Source organism: Talpa occidentalis, unplaced genomic scaffold (assembly GCF_014898055.3).
Source record: "Talpa occidentalis isolate TD23 unplaced genomic scaffold, MPIMG_talOcc4v2.1 talOcc4.17, whole genome shotgun sequence".
In the NCBI taxonomy this organism is placed as follows: Eukaryota; Metazoa; Chordata; class Mammalia; order Eulipotyphla; family Talpidae; genus Talpa; species Talpa occidentalis.
This window is the reverse complement of record NW_023601754.1, coordinates 2537315-2555529: the sequence shown is the minus strand read 5'-3', so window position 1 is coordinate 2555529 and position 18215 is coordinate 2537315. Positions and strand designations below refer to the sequence as shown.

At 52.9% G+C, this 18215-nt stretch overlaps 1 protein-coding gene across 3 annotated transcripts; it reads left to right on the top strand.

Annotated features, from left to right (window-relative positions):
- The first annotated feature begins 1326 nt into the window (after positions 1 to 1326).
- On the top strand, positions 1327 to 17972 carry SALL1 (spalt like transcription factor 1). Of its 3 annotated transcripts, none has more exons than XM_054696862.1 (4): positions 1327 to 1364; positions 2954 to 3046; positions 11949 to 15377; positions 16401 to 17972. In XM_054696862.1, exons 2-4 carry the CDS (start codon positions 2971 to 2973, stop codon positions 16835 to 16837), a joined length of 3942 nt encoding a protein of 1313 aa, XP_054552837.1. In that variant the 5' UTR covers positions 1327 to 1364; positions 2954 to 2970; the 3' UTR covers positions 16838 to 17972. The 3 variants fall into 3 exon arrangements, with proteins under 3 accessions (XP_054552837.1, XP_054552836.1, XP_054552835.1); XM_054696861.1 differs by lacking the exon at positions 1327 to 1364 and adding an exon at positions 1891 to 1928; XM_054696860.1 differs by lacking the exon at positions 1327 to 1364 and having other exon boundaries at positions 2895 to 3046.
- Positions 17973 to 18215: the final 243 nt, after the last annotated feature.

The window sequence follows — 18215 nt, the reverse complement described above, 5'->3', positions numbered from 1 at the left end:
CCCCCTCCCCACCCCACCCCCAACTCCCTTCCCCTCTCTCCCGGCCGCGGAGGGAGAGAAAACAAACAAGAAATTAGCGGGGGACCAGGCGCACGGAGCGAGGCGCCCCCTCTACGCCGTCGAGGACGCCAAAGAACGAAAAAAGTTATTAAAGTTTGGATCCCCCAATTAATGCGTCTGTCCTCGCCCCCTTTTTAATTAAATATCGGGAAGCCTCTGCGGCGTGCGCCTTTCGTTTGGTTGTTTGTTTTGGTTTGGGGGGGCGGGCGAAGCGCTTTTTTCCCCTCCCCGAATCTTAATCACACGTGGGGCGAGGAACGAACACGTGTGAGGCGGCGCGCGGAGCTTCCCCGGCGCGCGCGGCGCGCCCGGGACGCGGGTTTGCGGGGTCGCCAGCCCGCGGGGCTCCCGGCAGCGTGCGGCGGCGCCCGGGAGGCCCCGACTTTCCAGAATCCGCGAGGGCTGAGCACGGGCGCGGGCGGCTCCGAGCGCGGGCGCATTCGTAGAAACGAGTGTGCAAGTGCGCACGGGCGCGGCCGTGGACCTGGGAGTGCGCGAGTTCGTGTGTCCGAGCAGGGCAGGGTGGGCAGGGGATTGGCGCTGGCTCCTGCACACTTTCCCGGGGGTCCGGGGGGCGCGGGCGGCTCGCACCCCAGGAGCAGGCAGATCCATCTTTGCCGAGGGATCTCTTTAAATATTCAGTGCGAAATAATGGCATTTGAAGCACCACCTAAGGAAACATTATTATCTTCATTCTTCAACATCAGCCTCCCTGATAGCTTCGTATGTCTTTTTATCAAAATCTACTGTAACCAACAGGACCCGGGAGGCCGGGCGCGCGAGGCGGGCGCGCGCGGGGGGTGCGTGTGCGTGCGGGGCCGAGCCCGGGGGCCGGGGGGAAAAGGCGAGGCGGGAGCGGACAGGCGAGGAGAGCGCGCACAGGGCACGAGAAAGAAGTTCTCCCGAGAAACACCCCCAGGTCGGCAGGAGGAAAACATCCACGTTCACCCGCACCCGCAAGATTTAGCTTGATATGCAGAGGAGACCCAAAAAATCTAAGCGCAAAAGAGTCGTTTGGGGGAGCTCCTCGAGGCGCTCCGGTCGCCAAGCTGCGCCCACTTCCCGCGAACCGGCCGCGGGGCGCTCCGGCCTCCAAGGAGCTTCCGAATTGGGGCGTCCTTATGAGCCCTCTCCGCGGCCGATGGCGAGATAGCGCGGGGATTGAGTGTCTGTCCCCCCGCCCTCCCCGAGCCCTCAGCCGAAGTTTAGTTTGTCCTTCGGGCGCGAGACTTCGGGAACCCTGGAGCGAGGCGCCCCGCGGCTCGAGGGGGCAGCGCCCGGCGGAGCCCAGGACTGAGCCTCAGGTTCGCGGGCGCCGGAGCCCAGCGCGGGGCGCGCGGGGCGCGGCTCTGGGGCGCGGGGCGGCGGGCGGCCTCCCAGCGCCGGGAGGTGGCAATGGAGCGAGAAGTTTGGGCGCCGCGCGGGCGGGCGCCGGGGGGGAGCCCCTGCGGGGCGCGCGCGGGTACCCCTCGCCCACCCGGGCGCTGCGCCGGCGCCGCTCGGCCCGATCCAGGGGCGCTCCTCTCCGCCGCGCGGGGAGCCCGGGGCCCCGGCGCCCGCCTCGCCCGAGGCCCGGCCGGGCCGCCCTCCCGGGGCCGGGGGCGGGTGGGCGCGCGCGGGGCGCCGGGCCCCCCTCCCCCACCGCGGGAGCCGAACTCGCAGCCCGGCCGGTCCCCGCTCTCCGCCCGCCCCGGGCTCGGCGGCGCCACGGTCGCCTCCCCGCGGAGTGACGCGCCCTGCAGCCAACCCGGGCGGCCGGGGGGAGGTCCGGGAGGGGTCCTGGGCGGAGCCGGGCCGCCCCTTATCCCACGGGCTCGGGGCTGCGTCTCCCGAAAACTTCAGCCCTAATTGTCCTGGGAATGTCCGAGGTAGAGAAAGGGCCGAGCGCGCGCCCGGGCGGCGGCGGGGTCCGGGCCCGCAGCGAGGACCGGGGCGGCGGGAGCGCAGCCGCCCCTCCCCCCAGCCCCGTCACGTCCCCAAACCTGGCCTCGGTCCTCTTCGCGCGCCCCGCGAGCCCGCGGCCGGCCGTGGAGAGCCCGGGGAGCCGGCGCGCAGGGCCGGGCGCGGCGGGCGGGCGGGAGGCCGGCCGGGGCGGGAGGCGGCCCGGCGTGGGGCCGGCGCTCGCTCCCCACTCGCTTATTTTTTTTTACGGGCGCGGGGGTGGGCTGCGTCCTGGCGGCTCTCAAAGAAACGAAGAAACACTCACGACACGGGACTTCCTCCCCCAGACCCCGCCACGGGGCTCCCTCCCCCCGCGCCCCGCGCGCCCCGCGCGCCCCGCGCCCCGCGCCGGAATCGGGAACTTCGCGGCGCGCCCGCCGCCCGCGCCCCCGGCCGGCCGCCCGCGCCCCACCCCACCCCATCCCACCCCGCGCCCCCCGCGCCCCCGCGTCCCCCGGCGGCCGCGCCCCGGGGCGCGCATGCTAATGCGGGGCGGCCCGGCCCGCGCGCGGGGGGGCGCGCGGGGGCGCCGGCCGGCCGGGGGCGCGGAGGCTGGGGGCCGGCCCGGCGGCGCGGCCGCGGAGTCCCGGGCGGTCGCCAAGAGGGTTAACCCGGCGCCGGCGGCGCGGCGCGCAGAGCCAGCCCCGCGGCCGGCTTATTGGGCCAGCGCGCGGAGAGACAGGGGTCTGCAGCAAATCACGGGCTAATTGATTAAGGCGAGCGGGTTTGAATAGCGCTGGCCCGGTGCCAATCGCCTTTCAAAGAGCCCCTCTATGATTAATCGCAATGCATTATTGATAATCATAATTATAGCAGGACACATGCGCGCTGCGCCCCGGGCCGGGGAGCCGCGGAGGGGGCGGGCGGGCCGGCGGGCGGGGGAGCCGCCGCGCCGCTCGATTTCCGTAATTTTGAGAAGATTTTTTTTTAGTAATTTTTTATTCTGCCCCAGCTGATGTGTGAGCCAGCATGTCGCGGAGGAAGCAAGCGAAGCCTCAACATTTCCAGTCCGACCCCGAAGTGGCCTCGCTCCCTCGGCGCGATGGTGAGTGCTCCGGCCCGCGCCGCGGACACACGCGGGCACACGCGCAGCACGCGCGCTCACACTCACGCACCCTCGGACCCACGCTCACGCGGCGCCCCGCGCCCGCCGCCCCGCGCGCCCCGCCGAGGCGCTGGGGGCTTCTTTCTTTTTGGTTTTCGAGGCGCCCTCGCCGGACTGCTCCCCCCTCCCGCCCCCGGAGCGCGCGCTCCTCCCGGCCGGGTCTTTCCGGAGTTGCTGGGCCCTCCCGGGGGAGGCGAGCGGGCCCGCGGGCCTGGCGCCCCGCGCCCCCTGTTCCCGGGAGCCGAGCCGGGGAGCGGCCGAGCCGCGGTCCCCACGCGGGGCCGGCGGAGCCGGGCTGCGCCCTCGCGCCCCCGGGCCCCGGCGCTCCCCGCGCCGCCCCCGGACCCCGGCCCCGCCGCGGCCGCCCGGGCCCGGCCGCCCTCGGGGAGGAAGTTTACTCGGCGCTCGGGGCCGGACTCCGGGTCTCGGGGAGCTCCCTGCGCCGCGCCCCCCCTCCGCCGCGCTCACGCGCCACCTGGACCCGCGCGCCGGAGTGGGGTGCCCTTGGGGACCCGGAGCCGCGGGGAGATGACCGCTGGTGTCGGGGCGCCGGCGCCCGGCGCGCGGGGGTCGCGGCCGGGGTGGGGAGAGGTCGCTGTGCCCGGGCGCCCCCGGAGCGCCGGGGTCAGGCTCCCCGAGGCTCTCCCCGCGCCTGGTCCCCGGCACTTGCACACCCCCGCCCCCAAGAAATGTTTCGGTGCGGCGTGCGCCCGCGGAGGAGGTGGTCGCCCCGACTTCCAGGAGGCTGAGGGTCGCTTTCCAGGGCTGGGGGCTGGGGGGCCATCTCGCCAGAGGAAAACCCCCCTGAAGCGGGCAACCTGCTTTTTTCGACGAGGAAGACAATCGCGGGGTCCCCTGGGGGGATGAACAAGTCCAGAACAAAGTTTGCGCGAGAGAGCTGAGGCCGAGAGGGGCCGCGGGCCGGCCGGGCACTGGGGGGACGGAGGGGGGCCCCGCGGTGCCTCCCGGCCCCTGAAGGTGTTTCGCATTCGGGGCCGGCGGCGCCCAGGCCCAGCGCCCGAGGCGATGCCGCCGCGCCGGGACTCGGCTCCCGCGACGCTGCCTCTCGGCTGCGGGAGGACCGGCGGCCGCTCCGGCCGGGGCCCGGGGCACGCGGGGTGCCCCTGGAGATGCTCCAGTCCCGGGAGACATTTTGGGATCTGGAGAAGGGCCTGGGGCCGGACAAGGCTCTGAGGCCGCCCTGAGCTCCGCGCTCTGCGCGCTGGACGCTGCCCGGCCGGGCCCGGCCCCGCGCCTTCCCCAGAGGCCTGCTCCTCGGCAGACTGGGCTCCGGCGCCCCTGGACCCGGGCGGAGAAGCCCTGGGGCTTTCCCTCCCTTCACCCCGACTGTCAGGAAGTGAAAGGGCCCGCCGGGCTTGAGGGGTGCCTGGAAGAAATTGGGGAGAGCTGAGACCAAGTTTAAAAAGTGTTTACAATATGGTCCCCCCACCCCAGTACTTTGCAAAGCTTGCAGGCTCCCCAGCCTCCGCAGCTTCTCAGTCTGCAGAGAGAGCCCCAGAAACCCTCTGTCCACCCCAGGCCCCCCCAAACCCGGCAGGGAGGTAAAGGAGGCGAAACTCCCAAGGCCGCTGCGGCCCCTCCGAGCCTTTTTCTGGGTTTTCTCAGCTGATTCCTGCTGCTGCTCGCCCCCAATTCCCATCTCCCCCAAAGTTTCTGGTGAGGCTCTCCCCACCGAAATACTAGTAAAAGTTAACGATTTGTGTGCGACAAACCGAAAGGCAGGCAAAGAAAGTGTTTTCGCCTTTTGGGGGGTAAATTTGTACTGTTTTTGACATTTTCCAAAAAAAGAAAAAACAACAAAACAACCACCCCATGTGGGCTTCATGGAGAGATGAAGCTGGCCAGATCTTTGCTAATCCTGGATGCAGAATTTTTAATAGCGAAGGCTTCCCATAAAGCCTCGGTGGAAAAGGAGTTCACTGCCTCTTGCCATGGCTACTTACTAGGAGTGGGTTGTTATTTTATTTTATTTTTTTGGTTTATTTGAGCTGTGAGGTAAACGAAGCAAGTTTCTTTTCTTTTTTTCTCTTCTTTTCTTCCTACCTTCCTTCTGCTTCTTCTTTTTTTTTTTTTTTCCTTTTTCTCCTGCAAAGCTGGCTCATTGTCCTAAGAAGCAGTAAACTGTTAGTGGCTCCCCAGGAAAGCTTCCCTGCAGCCCCTTTCGCACCTCCCTGCGCCCCCTTCTCTTGTTCTTCCATAGGAATGGCTTTAGGTTATGACTGTTTTTACATGGTGGAACAATAAGTTGGGAAGAGGCTGCCTAGAGGGTAGATTTTGTAACAGGGTTACAGGATTTAGTGTGTTGTAATAATATTAGTACACAGCCTCCCAACTCCAGCTCTTTCTCGTTGGGGAGCAGTTGTGAGGTGCATGGAATGGAGAGTCACCACAGATCTCAAAGTTACCTTTAAAATGTCACCACCCTGTCTGCAGTGAACGCAGCAGTGTCCCCACAAAGCACACACTTCCAGGAGCTTTTGGGGTTTTGTTCTTTGTTTGGGGCTTGTTATTTTTCCTATTTTTTTTTTTTTCATCTGTAAAGGTTGTTAAGTTTGTAGAGGTCGATCCCTCAGTCAGACAAGGTGCTTCCTTTTTCTTCTGTGTTGAAATGATCTGAAAATATGGCCAGAGAAATAGGAAGCGTACCAAATAAAATCTAGTCGGTGCTCTCATCCTAAGCGAGCACTTATTTTAGGACTTCAGCCCGGAATGGGACCTAGAAAAGTTTGTCGTCCCCAGTTAGAGTCGCCCTGGAGGGACCAGGGCTGGCGCTGCGTGTCTCGCTTGTGTGTGTTTGTGTGTGTGCGGCTACAAAGAAACCCCCGGCCCTGCTTACCAGCACCGCTGACTTGGTCGGCAGAAGCTAAAAAAAACAAAATTATTTGGATAGTCTTCCAGTATTCGCATTTTAATTCTATTTTGGTGCAGCTGTAATACCAGAAACACCCTAAAATAAACTTGGGAATTTTTCTGTTTCTTGTGAAACTGAGATTATGGCAGCTATGACTTGTCTCTTAGATGATATTCAACAAGTCTCGCAGTACTTGTAGAAAGAAAGATGACTAGCGGTGGGAAAATCGCTTCCTGAGAGAAATAATTCTGAGCAAAGGGAATATTGGAACCTAGTGGTTTTCTATGTGGGTTCTTAGAGAGATTTGGGTTTCAGGGCTCTCTCTCTCTCTGTGTGTGTGTGTGTGTGTGTGTGTGTGTGTGTGTGTGTGTGTGTGAGAGAGAGAGACAGAGAGAGAGACAGAGAGACAGAGAGAGAGACAGAGAGAGATTTTTCTTCCTAGGGTGGTGTTTTTAAGCTTTCTGTAATCTCCATGTAGCTTCCAGGTATTTATGAAGAAAGTATTTTGGTGCTCACCTTTTTCAAGGAAAAGATAATATTGGAAGAAAGATAAAAGCATCATGAGCTCCATCTAAAACACTGACTCTCATATAAAGTATCATAAAATTTCTTTTCTTTATATTAATAATGAAATTCTATTATTTACCAAAGTAATTTACTCATTGTGGGCAGCTTAATGGCAACACATTGATTTCTGGGCCCAAAAGGTTAGAGAGAACTATAATTAATTGCTTTTTTTGAAAAACTGACACCTGCAAGATAAGGCCGTTGGAAAGAATTCATGTTTAATCAGGCCTATTTTAAGTGTGGGGCATAATGGAAGATTCTGGATGAGAAAATGCTAACTGTTTTGGGGGGATTTACTTCAGACTGCACATACTTCTTGAACGACAAACACACACACGTACACACAAAGTCTATAGCTGAGCATGAGACAGTGTGTGTGAAAGTGATTGTGTGATACTGAGCATTTTTGTGGTTTATTTTACATCAAGTTTCGCCTATGATTTATAGGCACGAGCGCCAATTAATGGGTTATTCTTTGGGGACTTTATTTCATTTCTTTATCCTTCTGCAGGTAGCAAATTGTCGTTACCTATAGTCTTGCAGAAGGCAGGACCCTGAATTTTTAGTGTGAAGATCTTCTGGGGGGCCTGGGGGAGGTATGGGTAGTTCTCTAAGATTTTTGAGATTGTTCAAAGCTCTAGGCAGTCTTAACTCGGTTTCTCTAAGACACATCCTGGTACAGCTGGTCATAGCTTCCAAAATTATTCTGAGGTTATCAAAACTGAAGCAACTTAGCAGTAAAGCAAAGGAGATAGTAAATTACCCTGAGAACCAGCACCTCCCCGCCCCCCCCCCCAAAAAAAGAAAAAAGTTGGTGTGCCAGGCATTTGAAAACCTGCTCGTGAGAAGCTGTTTTAACCTTTGCTAGCCTCCCCCCATGCAAAGGTGACAAGGTCCAGATCATAATATTGTCCTTCAGTATCTTCCCAGTGACCCCCAAATTGAGTCTTGCTAGTCACTTAGCAGGAAGTTAGTAGTTTATTTTAGTTTCACCTTATCAGCTTGCCTTCTTTTCCTAACCTTATTCCCCTGTCACCCTCAGATGCCAGACCCCCAAAGGGGAAGATTGACAGGTAGTTCCCATCGCTCCATTTTACCCTCAAACAACTGGGATTTAGTTTCTTGTGCCTCTGCCAATGTTTATGTAGCCAAAGTTTAGATCTCGCCTTAAGGAGTCTCTCTTTTACGCGTCACTGGAATAGGAAAGCCACAAAGAAGTTTTTGAACAAACCCTTGCAACTGGAACCCCATCTAGTGTTCAGGTCGATTCATCCAAGGGGAAGACATTTTCCCTTTCATTTATTGTGTTCATGAGGTGGGCTTGTAGCAGGAGTTTAAAAGGAGTGTCTTGTCGGTGCTATTATTTTTTCAAAGACCTCACTGGTCCTCTTCACTGGAGGATGCACTGATCCTGGTCAGGCTCACGGAGGGGTCTTTCGGGGTGCCAGTAAATTTGTCATTTGGCTGCATATCACACAGAGGAAACTTCAGTCATTACAGAAAATATGCGCAGCATATGTCGTGATGTTTAACATTTTTCTGGAATCTTAAGCTGGACATTCAGATTCAGGTTTTTCCCAAGTCTGTGCAAAAAAAAAAAAAAAAAGATAAAAGACCAATCAATCAAAAATGTTGGTGCTAGCCTTTCTAAATTAAATTAGTCTACGAAAAGGAACAGCCTGCTAAAAAATAGGCACCCAAACCACAATCGTGAGAGGTTCTGTTAAAAATGCTAATGTGATTTTAAAGCAATGGGAAGGAGAGAAAAGGATGTTTCTGGGGAGCTCCAGAAAAGAAAACTGAATGTGGTTAAGTCTGGTTGTTGGTATTTGGTTTGGTTTTGTTTTTTCCTGACTGGCTAAGCCTTTCTGTGTGGGGGCATAGTTTTATTTTTATTTTTCTTACTAGGTGTCTTGGGACACTTGAGTTTGCTGCTTCCTATTCTGCAGTGTTTGGTTCAGAGGGTGAAAAACTGGCCCATTTGAATTGGACAGCAAACTCAAACATCTGAGATTTCAGGAGAAATTGGATGGAGCTATAAATTTGCCCCCTCCCCCTCAAAAAAAAAAAACAAAACAAACAGAAAATTCCAACTATCTTTTTGTGTGTGTGTACATACATACTTAGAAAACCACTACTTCTTAAAATTGAACAGGATTACAAAATTGCTTTAATTTGTATGCAAAATGCATAGAAAAGGAACTGGAATGTTATTTTCACCAACAGGCAGGGAACAAGGCAACTGTATTTACTATAATGGGGTCACCAGTTGCAATCCTGTGTAACAGATTATTGAGAAAGAGATACAAGATAGCAGACAGAAAAATGAATTAGAACGAGTGTGTGAGTGTGTCTTATTGCAAGTTAACATATTCGTCTTGGTAGTTAAAGATTCAAACTAGTCCTCTTATTTTATAGGTTTTTTTTTTTCAAGGCTGTTTCATTGGAATTCTGTTCAGATGCAGATAGATTTAAAGTTAAGAACTATTACAGTGTAGCGACACCTGCTTTTGAAATAAATCAAAATAGATACCGGGATTTTTTTTTTTTTTCGGTGTTCATAAACATCAGGAAATTAAATTAGTTGACTCTACGGTGAGATCAAATGTCAGCTTATTAAAATGTTGTGAAAATCTGAGCTAAAATACGGGCAGCTTTTTAACACAGTCTCTTTCTTAGAAGCAAGCAGGCATTTATTTTTAAGCGTCTACATTTTCCGTCCAGTTAGCACAATCCTAAATATAAAAATGTTCAGGTTGAAAACTTGAAAATTCTCAAGTGAGTCTTGAAGCAGCACAAATACAGAATCTGAGCCCAGGAAAGTAAAAATCAGCTAAATCCTGTAAAGTAACCTTCTTTTTATTTTCTCTATATATTATTATGAGAATATCAGATGTTTGCAAGTTATAAAGAATTAAAATGCCCTTTAATCGTGAACACAGATGTGCTAAATATTTGAAGCAACTACATTGTAATGTGTACAATTGATGAAGTCAGTTTTCTGATTTCCCTTGCTAGTTATTTAGTTCTGAATCTGTCATTATTTGTCTAAGCCCAGCTGACCAAGCAAAACTGTGTTTTAAAGTGGCTTTATGTTTTGATAAATGTGAGCTGGTTGAAAAGTATTTTCCACTGAATGCAGAGCTTAATAGAACATGCTGACATAATAGTTTTAATGCATTTTGTTGAAAATGTGTGAACAAACAGAATAGCTTTTGTTCCTTCATAATTGGCTGTAAAAGTAGATGGAAACATAACCATTACATATGGAAATGTGCAAAGAGAAAGAAATAACATTTCTGTTGAATATATTAGGAATTGCATTTCCTAGTTTAAAATAAGCATCTGAAATGGATGCATCATTTAAAATTGGTTGTCAAAATAAGAAGCTTTAAACAGAATTTTTGTCACATTATTTTTGTCCCAAGTTAAGCAACATAACTTTAGTGAATTTCGTTTAATATTTTGTTTATATTATTTTAAGGCAGGGAGAGAGACAGAAAGGGCTTAAAACAGCACCTTGAATGTGCACAGGAATCTGGTGCCAATTAGGATGATTAAACATTAAATTAAAACTGAATCAGTATTGGTATTTTCTGCTACAGCGAAGATTTGTTTGGTATTGTTAATGCATTTTGCACTATATCTTTGTGGAGATTAAAAGATGGTATTAGGAAAGCTAGCTTGTTAAGTATAACTTAGCTGCTCAAACACCACTCCCAGCAGAATAAAGTGTGCATGCATTTGGCTTCCTCACCGGGGCTTCTGATCAACTTCGGCATCTCTCAAGGCAAATGGAGTTAAGGAATTTTCAGAAGTTAGCATTTAGGTATTAATTATATTTTCTGGCATGGAAAGCTGCTCCAGCTTTTTGTGGAGTTTACTACAAAGGGGCAATTGCTTGGCTCTTTTGAGTTGACTCTGAAGTTTCCCAAAAAAAGCTGCATTTTGATTTTGCATTTATTCATATTTGCAATTAGGTTTTTTTTTTTTTTTTTTTTCCCCCTGCAAGTTTTCTGGGAGATTCAATTTGGAAGTCATGGAAACTAACTATTATCTGATTCAGTTCTGCAGAAAAGCATGCAGGGAGGTAATCCTTGAATTAAACAGTTTTTTTTTTTTTTTCACAGCCTTCGGAGATGACCACACACCATTTGTACAACAGAAGTTGGTGTTCCCCATGCTGGGCAAACAATGGGACGCCATCCTGTCTTTGAATAGGGTGTTAGCTTGGAGTTGGAGATTTTTATGTTTAATTTACAAATGGATCTTAGCGAGAAGAAATCTGAGCAACCAGTGGAAACAAACATGAAATAAAGGGATTTTTATAATGAAAGGTTCGGGACAATCTGTTAAACAATTGATAACAGTTAAGAGCAAACTGATTTTAAAGGCATTCAGACAGGAGAATTACAAAGCATTTCCAAACTCTAAACCAAGGAATTATTTCTTCTCTTCCCCTTAACTGCACATCCTTCTTTAAGTTGATGTTAAATCACAAATGTAAATCTTGTGCCAGTTTTTATATATATCTATATAAGAGCTCTTTTGATGAAATATTTAGAGGCGTAATGTTGCCATTTGGAGCATCGTGGCATATATTCTTTGATTAGTGGGATGGTGGCCAGGGTTGCATTCTTTAATTTTAAAAATAAACATGCCAGGGGAAGATATATAGATGCGAGGCCAGCCTTGTAATGGATTATGATCATTGTGTTTCTCTTCATGGTGTGTGTGTGTGTGTGTGTGTGTGTGTGTGTCTTTTTTGTTTTCAACTGAGTCTGGAAGATTTCTCGCTGATGCGACCAGAGTTTGTCATCAAGGATCAGCGTGAGTTCAGGTTCTAGGTAGGGACTGGAGGTGATTTTCAAGTTGTCAATCTTCAACTCCGCGCTGATATGCATTTTTTTCTCCTCTTGTCAGCAACTGATTGGAACCTGAATGACTACAAATTAGTTTAGTGACAGGACAAACTGTCACAGATATCTTTGAATTGGTTGAAAATGAATAAGGTTGACAGAAACTCAAGAGCCTAATAAGTCCTCAGAATGGCTGCTGGACCCTCGCAGGATGAGTAGACAATAAGGTGTATAAAATATTGGAAATCAATACTTTGCTATGGAATTTCATTATGCACCGATGTCTTCCGTTCATACCATTTTATATTTTGATGGATTATCTGAACCATCACCACCTGAGGTAGCAGATGGGTAGAAGTTCCTCCAGCGCCCTTAAAATTTAATTAGGAGTGTTCTTGGGTGATATTGATCAGTTTTCGGGGCCTACAGTTGTGAGTCGTGTAGGTGGAAGACAACTGATTAATCCCCTTCCTTGTTTTGAAGTCAGAGGTGACTCTGTGTGTCCCGGCCCCCTTTCTAACCCCGAGCCTTTTGATGTTCGCAGGAGACACAGAGAAGTGTCACCCGAATCGCATCGCTAAGAGCAAGGACGCCCACGTCTGTGGTCGGTGCTGTGCCGAGTTCTTTGAATTATCAGATCTTCTGCTCCACAAGAAGAACTGTACTAAAAATCAATTAGTTCTCATCGTCAATGAAAGTCCAGCCTCCCCACCTGAAACCTTCTCCCCCACCCCCCCTCCCGATAATCCGGATGAACAAGTGAATGACACAGTTAACAAAACAGAGCAAGGGGACGGCAGCGACCTTTCAGAACACAACGGACTTGACACGGAAGAGTCCATGGAGGCGGAGGCCCCGGCGGCTCACAGAGGCGGCAGTGGCGTCCCGGGCGGGGGCCACGGCGGGGCCACGCCAGGCTGCAGCGGCGGCGCCTCCACAGGTACCTCAGCGATCACAACCTCTCTACCTCAACTCGGGGACCTGACGACACTGGGCAGCTTCTCCGTGATCAACAGCAACGTCATCATCGAGAACCTCCAGAGCACCAAGGTGGCCGTGGCCCAGTTCTCCCAGGAAGCGAGGTGCAGCGGGGCGTCGGGGGGCAAGCTGGCCGTCCCGGCCCTCATGGAGCAACTCTTAGCACTGCAGCAACAGCAGATCCACCAGCTGCAACTGATCGAACAGATTCGTCACCAAATATTGCTGTTGGCTTCTCAGAACGCAGACTTGCCAACATCTTCGAGTCCTTCTCAAGGTACTTTACGGACATCTGCCAACCCCTTGTCCACACTAAGTTCCCATTTATCTCAGCAGCTGGCAGCAGCAGCTGGATTAGCACAGAGCCTCGCTAGCCAATCTGCCAGCATCAGCGGTGTGAAACAGCTCCCCCCCATCCAGCTACCTCAGAGCAGTTCTGGCAACACCATCCTACCACCCAACAGCGGCTCTTCTCCCACTGTTAACATATTGGCAGCAGCGGTCACCACCCCATCCTCAGAAAAAGTGGCTTCGAGCGCGGGTGCCCCCCAGGCCAGCAACCCAGCAGTCTCGGCATCATCCTCACCAGCTTTTGCAATAAGCAGTTTGTTAAGTCCTGCATCTAATCCACTTCTACCTCAGCCGGCCCCTGCTAACTCGGTGTTCCCCAGCCCTTTGCCCAACATTGGAACAACTGCAGAGGATCTAAACTCCTTGTCTGCCTTGGCCCAGCAAAGAAAAAGCAAGCCACCAAATGTCACTGCCTTCGAAGCGAAAAGCACTTCCGACGAGGCGTTCTTCAAACACAAGTGCAGGTTCTGTGCGAAGGTCTTCGGGAGCGACAGTGCCTTGCAGATCCACCTGCGCTCCCACACAGGAGAGAGGCCGTTCAAGTGCAACATCTGCGGGAACCGGTTCTCCACCAAGGGGAACCTCAAGGTCCACTTTCAGCGCCACAAAGAGAAATACCCGCATATCCAGATGAACCCCTATCCCGTGCCTGAGCATTTGGACAATATCCCCACGAGCACCGGCATTCCCTACGGCATGTCCATCCCTCCGGAGAAGCCGGTCACCAGCTGGCTCGACACCAAACCGGTCCTGCCCACCCTCACCACTTCGGTCGGCCTGCCGTTGCCCCCCACCCTCCCGAGCCTCACGCCCTTCATCAAGACGGAAGAGCCAGCCCCCATCCCCATCAGCCATGCTGCCGCCAGCCCCCCGGGCTCAGTCAAAAGCGACTCGGGGGCCCCTGAGCCTGGCACCCGAAACCAGGGGGTGCTCCCAGAAGAGGGCGAGGGGTCCACCGTCCCCACCTCCGGCGCCAAGAGCGAGGAGGGCGGCGTGGTCGCCGGCTCGGCCCCGGCTGTGGGCGGCAGCGCCCTGAGCTCCCCGGCAGCCGACTGCGGCCCGGGCCACGCCGCCACCTTCTCCAACCCGCTGCTGCCGCTCATGTCCGAGCAGTTCAAGGCCAAGTTTCCCTTCGGGGGCCTCCTGGACTCCGCGCAGGCCTCGGAGACGTCCAAGCTGCAGCAGCTGGTGGAAAACATCGACAAGAAGGCCACCGACCCCAACGAGTGCATCATCTGCCACCGCGTGCTCAGCTGCCAGAGCGCCCTGAAGATGCACTACCGCACGCACACGGGCGAGCGGCCCTTCAAGTGCAAGATCTGCGGCCGCGCCTTCACCACGAAAGGGAACCTCAAGACCCACTACAGCGTCCACCGCGCGATGCCCCCGCTCCGAGTCCAGCACTCCTGCCCCATCTGCCAGAAGAAGTTCACCAACGCCGTGGTCCTGCAGCAGCACATCCGCATGCACATGGGGGGGCAGATCCCCAACACCCCGGTCCCTGACAGCTACCCCGAGTCCATGGAGTCCGACACCGGCTCCTTCGATGAGAAAAATCTCGACGACCTCGACAACTTCTCCGACGAGAACATGGACGACTGTCCCGAGGGCAGCATCCCCGACACGCCCAAGTCCGCGGACGCGTCCCAGGACAGCTTGTCGTCCTCGCCGCTGCCCCTCGAGATGTCAAGCATCGCTGCTTTGGAAAATCAGATGAAGATGATCAACGCCGGCCTGGCGGAGCAGCTGCAGGCCAGCCTGAAGTCGGTGGAGAACGGGTCGGTGGAAGGGGACGTGCTGACCAACGACTCGTCCTCGGTGGGGGGCGACATGGAGAGCCAGAGCGCCGGCAGCCCGGCCATCTCGGAGTCCACCTCCTCCATGCAGGCCCTGTCCCCCTCCAACAGCACCCAGGACTTCCACAAGTCTCCCAGCGTGGAGGAGAAGCTGCAGAGAGCGGCCCCGAGCGAGTTTGCCAACGGCCTGTCCCCCGCCCCCGTCAACGGCGGGGCCTTGGACCTGACCTCCAGCCACGCCGAGAAAATCATCAAAGAAGATTCTTTGGGGATCCTCTTCCCGTTCAGAGACCGGGGTAAATTTAAAAACACTGCTTGCGACATTTGTGGCAAAACCTTTGCTTGTCAGAGTGCCTTGGACATTCACTACAGAAGTCATACCAAAGAGAGACCATTTATTTGCACAGTTTGCAATCGTGGCTTTTCCACAAAGGGTAATTTGAAGCAGCACATGTTGACACATCAGATGCGAGATCTACCATCACAGCTCTTCGAGCCCAGCTCCAACCTCGGCCCCAATCAGAACTCGGCGGCCATTCCCGCCAACTCGGTGTCGTCGCTCATCAAGACGGAGGTCAACGGCTTCGTGCATTTTACTCCTCAGGACGGTAAGGACCCCCCCGCCAGTCAAGTCCCCCCGGGGCCTCTGTCATCCTCCGCCACGTCCCCGGTCCTGCTCCCGGCTCTGCCCCGGAGAACCCCCAAACAGCACTACTGCAACACGTGTGGCAAGACCTTCTCCTCATCCAGCGCCCTGCAGATTCACGAGAGAACTCACACTGGAGAGAAACCCTTTGCTTGCACTATTTGTGGAAGAGCGTTCACAACTAAAGGCAATCTTAAGGTACCTCACCCACCTGTGCCTCACCCACCCACCCCTGCCGCCCTCCTCGCCGCTGACCGTGCGCCATGCCCGCTCCCCCGGTCACCCACCCCGGCGCCTGCTGTGGGTGGGCACCGCGCCGGGCAGCGGGGCAGGCTGAGCCATCCGAACGTCAGGATGCAGTGAATAATTTGGTACCTGGGCGAAGCAGCGGCCTAGCCGTTGTCTTGCTAAGCGCACCAAATGAATGGCTTCACGTACCAAGGCGGACAGCCCGCGTGGCCACCGCTATTGATTAAAGACCTCCTTGTGGCCGCGCGCCGCCCGTGCCACTTAATAATCGCCGCGCTCCACGCGCCCGCCTCTCTATGCAGAACTCGGCCGGCCCGGCCCGGCTGGGTTTGCTAAAAACAGTAGCCTCAGCGCCCTGCTAATGGGTATTACGATAATTGATTAGCCAACAGTTCCTACCGATAGGTGCCGGCAATAAAGCAAATACGCTCGAGTTCTAGAGCAACACTTGAACACGCCACTGTGTACATTTTTCTGTTGACAGAGTATTTCTCGGGAGGTCGCTGCCCGTAATGTGAGATGAATAATTACTTTCTGCCTTTCCTCTCCGTGCGCAGGCCCTCCTCTGGGCAATCAGTGAGGGGTGCTCTCTTCCCGTCTGAAAAGGACATTCATAGGGTAAAGGGTGTCAGATACAATACTTACCATCGCAATGAGAGTGGACATAACAATCTCGCCCTGCGAGGAGCTATCTGCGACTGACTGGCTCGCTGGAGGCCATTATAAGCTAAATACACATAATAAAAAAAGAGTAAGTAAGGCATCTTGGCCCAGAAGAGGACAGGCTGCCCAGGGCTCGGCGGGCGGACACGTTATTGCTAGTCGGCCGGAGTGGCCGCTCCTGTCTGGCTCGTAATAAGAATAGACGTTTAGGCCACTTGCTTTGTCGCGTGTTGGGATATGAGTTGCGACAGATTCAACTATTAAGCTTCTCCCTCCTCTCTCTCTCTCCCCCGCCCCTCCCCGTCTCAGGTACACATGGGCACGCACATGTGGAACAGCACCCCCGCGCGCCGGGGACGGCGGCTCTCTGTGGACGGCCCGATGACATTTCTAGGAGGCAACCCCGTCAAGTTCCCAGAAATGTTCCAGAAGGATTTGGCAGCCAGGTCAGGAAGTGGGGATCCTTCCAGTTTCTGGAATCAGTATGCAGCCGCGCTCTCCAACGGGCTGGCCATGAAGGCCAATGAGATCTCCGTCATTCAGAATGGTGGCATCCCTCCAATTCCTGGAAGCCTCGGCAGCGGGAGCAGCTCACCTATTAGTGGGCTGACGGGAAACCTGGAGAAGCTCCAGAACTCGGAGCCCAGCGCTCCTCTGGCTGGCCTGGAGAAAATGGCAAGTAGCGAGAACGGAACCAACTTCCGTTTCACCCGTTTCGTGGAGGACAGCAAGGAGATCGTCACAAGCTAAAGCAGCTCTGGCTGGGCTAAGGCCTTCCTGCTCCCATCAAGACCCCTGGTGGCCGCTTCCTCCCTGCCCACCTCCCCCCTCCCTCCTGCTGCCCCCAGATCTATGAACTACATTACGAAGACATTCTTTTGTACCTTGTTCAACTTCTAGAGTTCTAAGAAAGCTTATTTATTAGTGATATAACCTTGCTTTGCAAACAGAATGCAAGCGTTAACTTTGGTCTTCTGTATTTTGGACTAAATACTAATTGACTAGAGTGCTGTAAACTTGCTGTAACATTTATGGCGATTGCAAGTTGCCCTGCTAGGCGGTCTTAATCTGGCATTAACTTATTTTCTATATCCAGTTTAATATGAATCTGGTGTTGATGCGATGCCTCAGTGATGCATTAGATCTCTAATAAAGTCTGTATATAAATGTTCACTTTGATCCTGCTGGAAAATTTTATCAGCAAACACATTGTCTAATCTTTCGAAACAGAATTAAGGCAAGGACTGAAATTACAGACTGAACAGTGTGGTTCTTTGAAAGGTTTGGTTGGTTTGTTTTTTTGTTTTGTTTTTTTTTTTATTCTAAGATTCAACCTGCTTTTTTTTTTTTTTGTAGATTTAACCATTTCCGTTTTGAACTGCTATTTGTATTGTGCTTTTTACTTGAGTCGTCCTCAATGTTAATAAGTTTCTGTACAGTAATAAGCACGCAGAATTCTTTAGAGAAATACAAGTGTTGTTTTGGTAGTTGAAACTGAGACGTAACATTTTGCCTTGTAGGTATATTCACAATAGACTGTGTGTGCTGGAATCTCACAGTGCTGCTAAGTATAGCATCTTGAACAACCTTCAGTGGAGAAAATGTAGATGCTCTTGTATATACAATAAGAAATATCACTTTCATTAAAATGTACATATGTTCCTTACAAGAGCAAATGCTTCTTCTTGATCAAGACAGCAGGTATAGTGTTTGTTTATTTTGTATTAGGTATGGAAGAAAAAAAAATTGGACTGTTACATGCACTTTCTTGGAAAGTTGAAAGGAAAGGGGGGGTCCAATTTCTTTAACATTTAATACTTACTAACAACAGAGATACTGTAATTTTACTCAAGTAATCAAATACATTTTTTTTTTGCAACAGATAAAACAGAATACTGTGTCTGTGTTTTTAGAGTGCGTTTTCACTCAGTGATCCCCAGAAGTGGATGTTCCCTTCACCCCAGGCCTCAGAAAATTGCAATTGTAAAAGGCATAACAGAAACAGATTTGCATGGGGCTTTTATTTTTTCCTTAAAATTAGATGCTTTGGGTGTATTTTCCCAATCTTCAGTCCCAATGTGGTCATTTTCTACAACTTTCTCCACCCCCACTGCCAAAAAAAAAAAAA

Bases quoted from the DNA above. Each gene is read 5' to 3' on its own strand.
- SALL1 (XM_054696862.1), top strand. From the start codon at position 2,971: ATGTCGCGGAGGAAGCAAGCGAAGCCTCAACATTTCCAGTCCGACCCC. The intron at 3,047-11,948 runs GTGAGTGCTCCG...TGATGTTCGCAG, and splicing joins CTCGCTCCCTCGGCGCGATG to GAGACACAGAGAAGTGTCAC. The intron at 15,378-16,400 runs CTCACCCACCTG...CGTCTCAGGTAC, and splicing joins TAAAGGCAATCTTAAGGTAC to ACATGGGCACGCACATGTGG.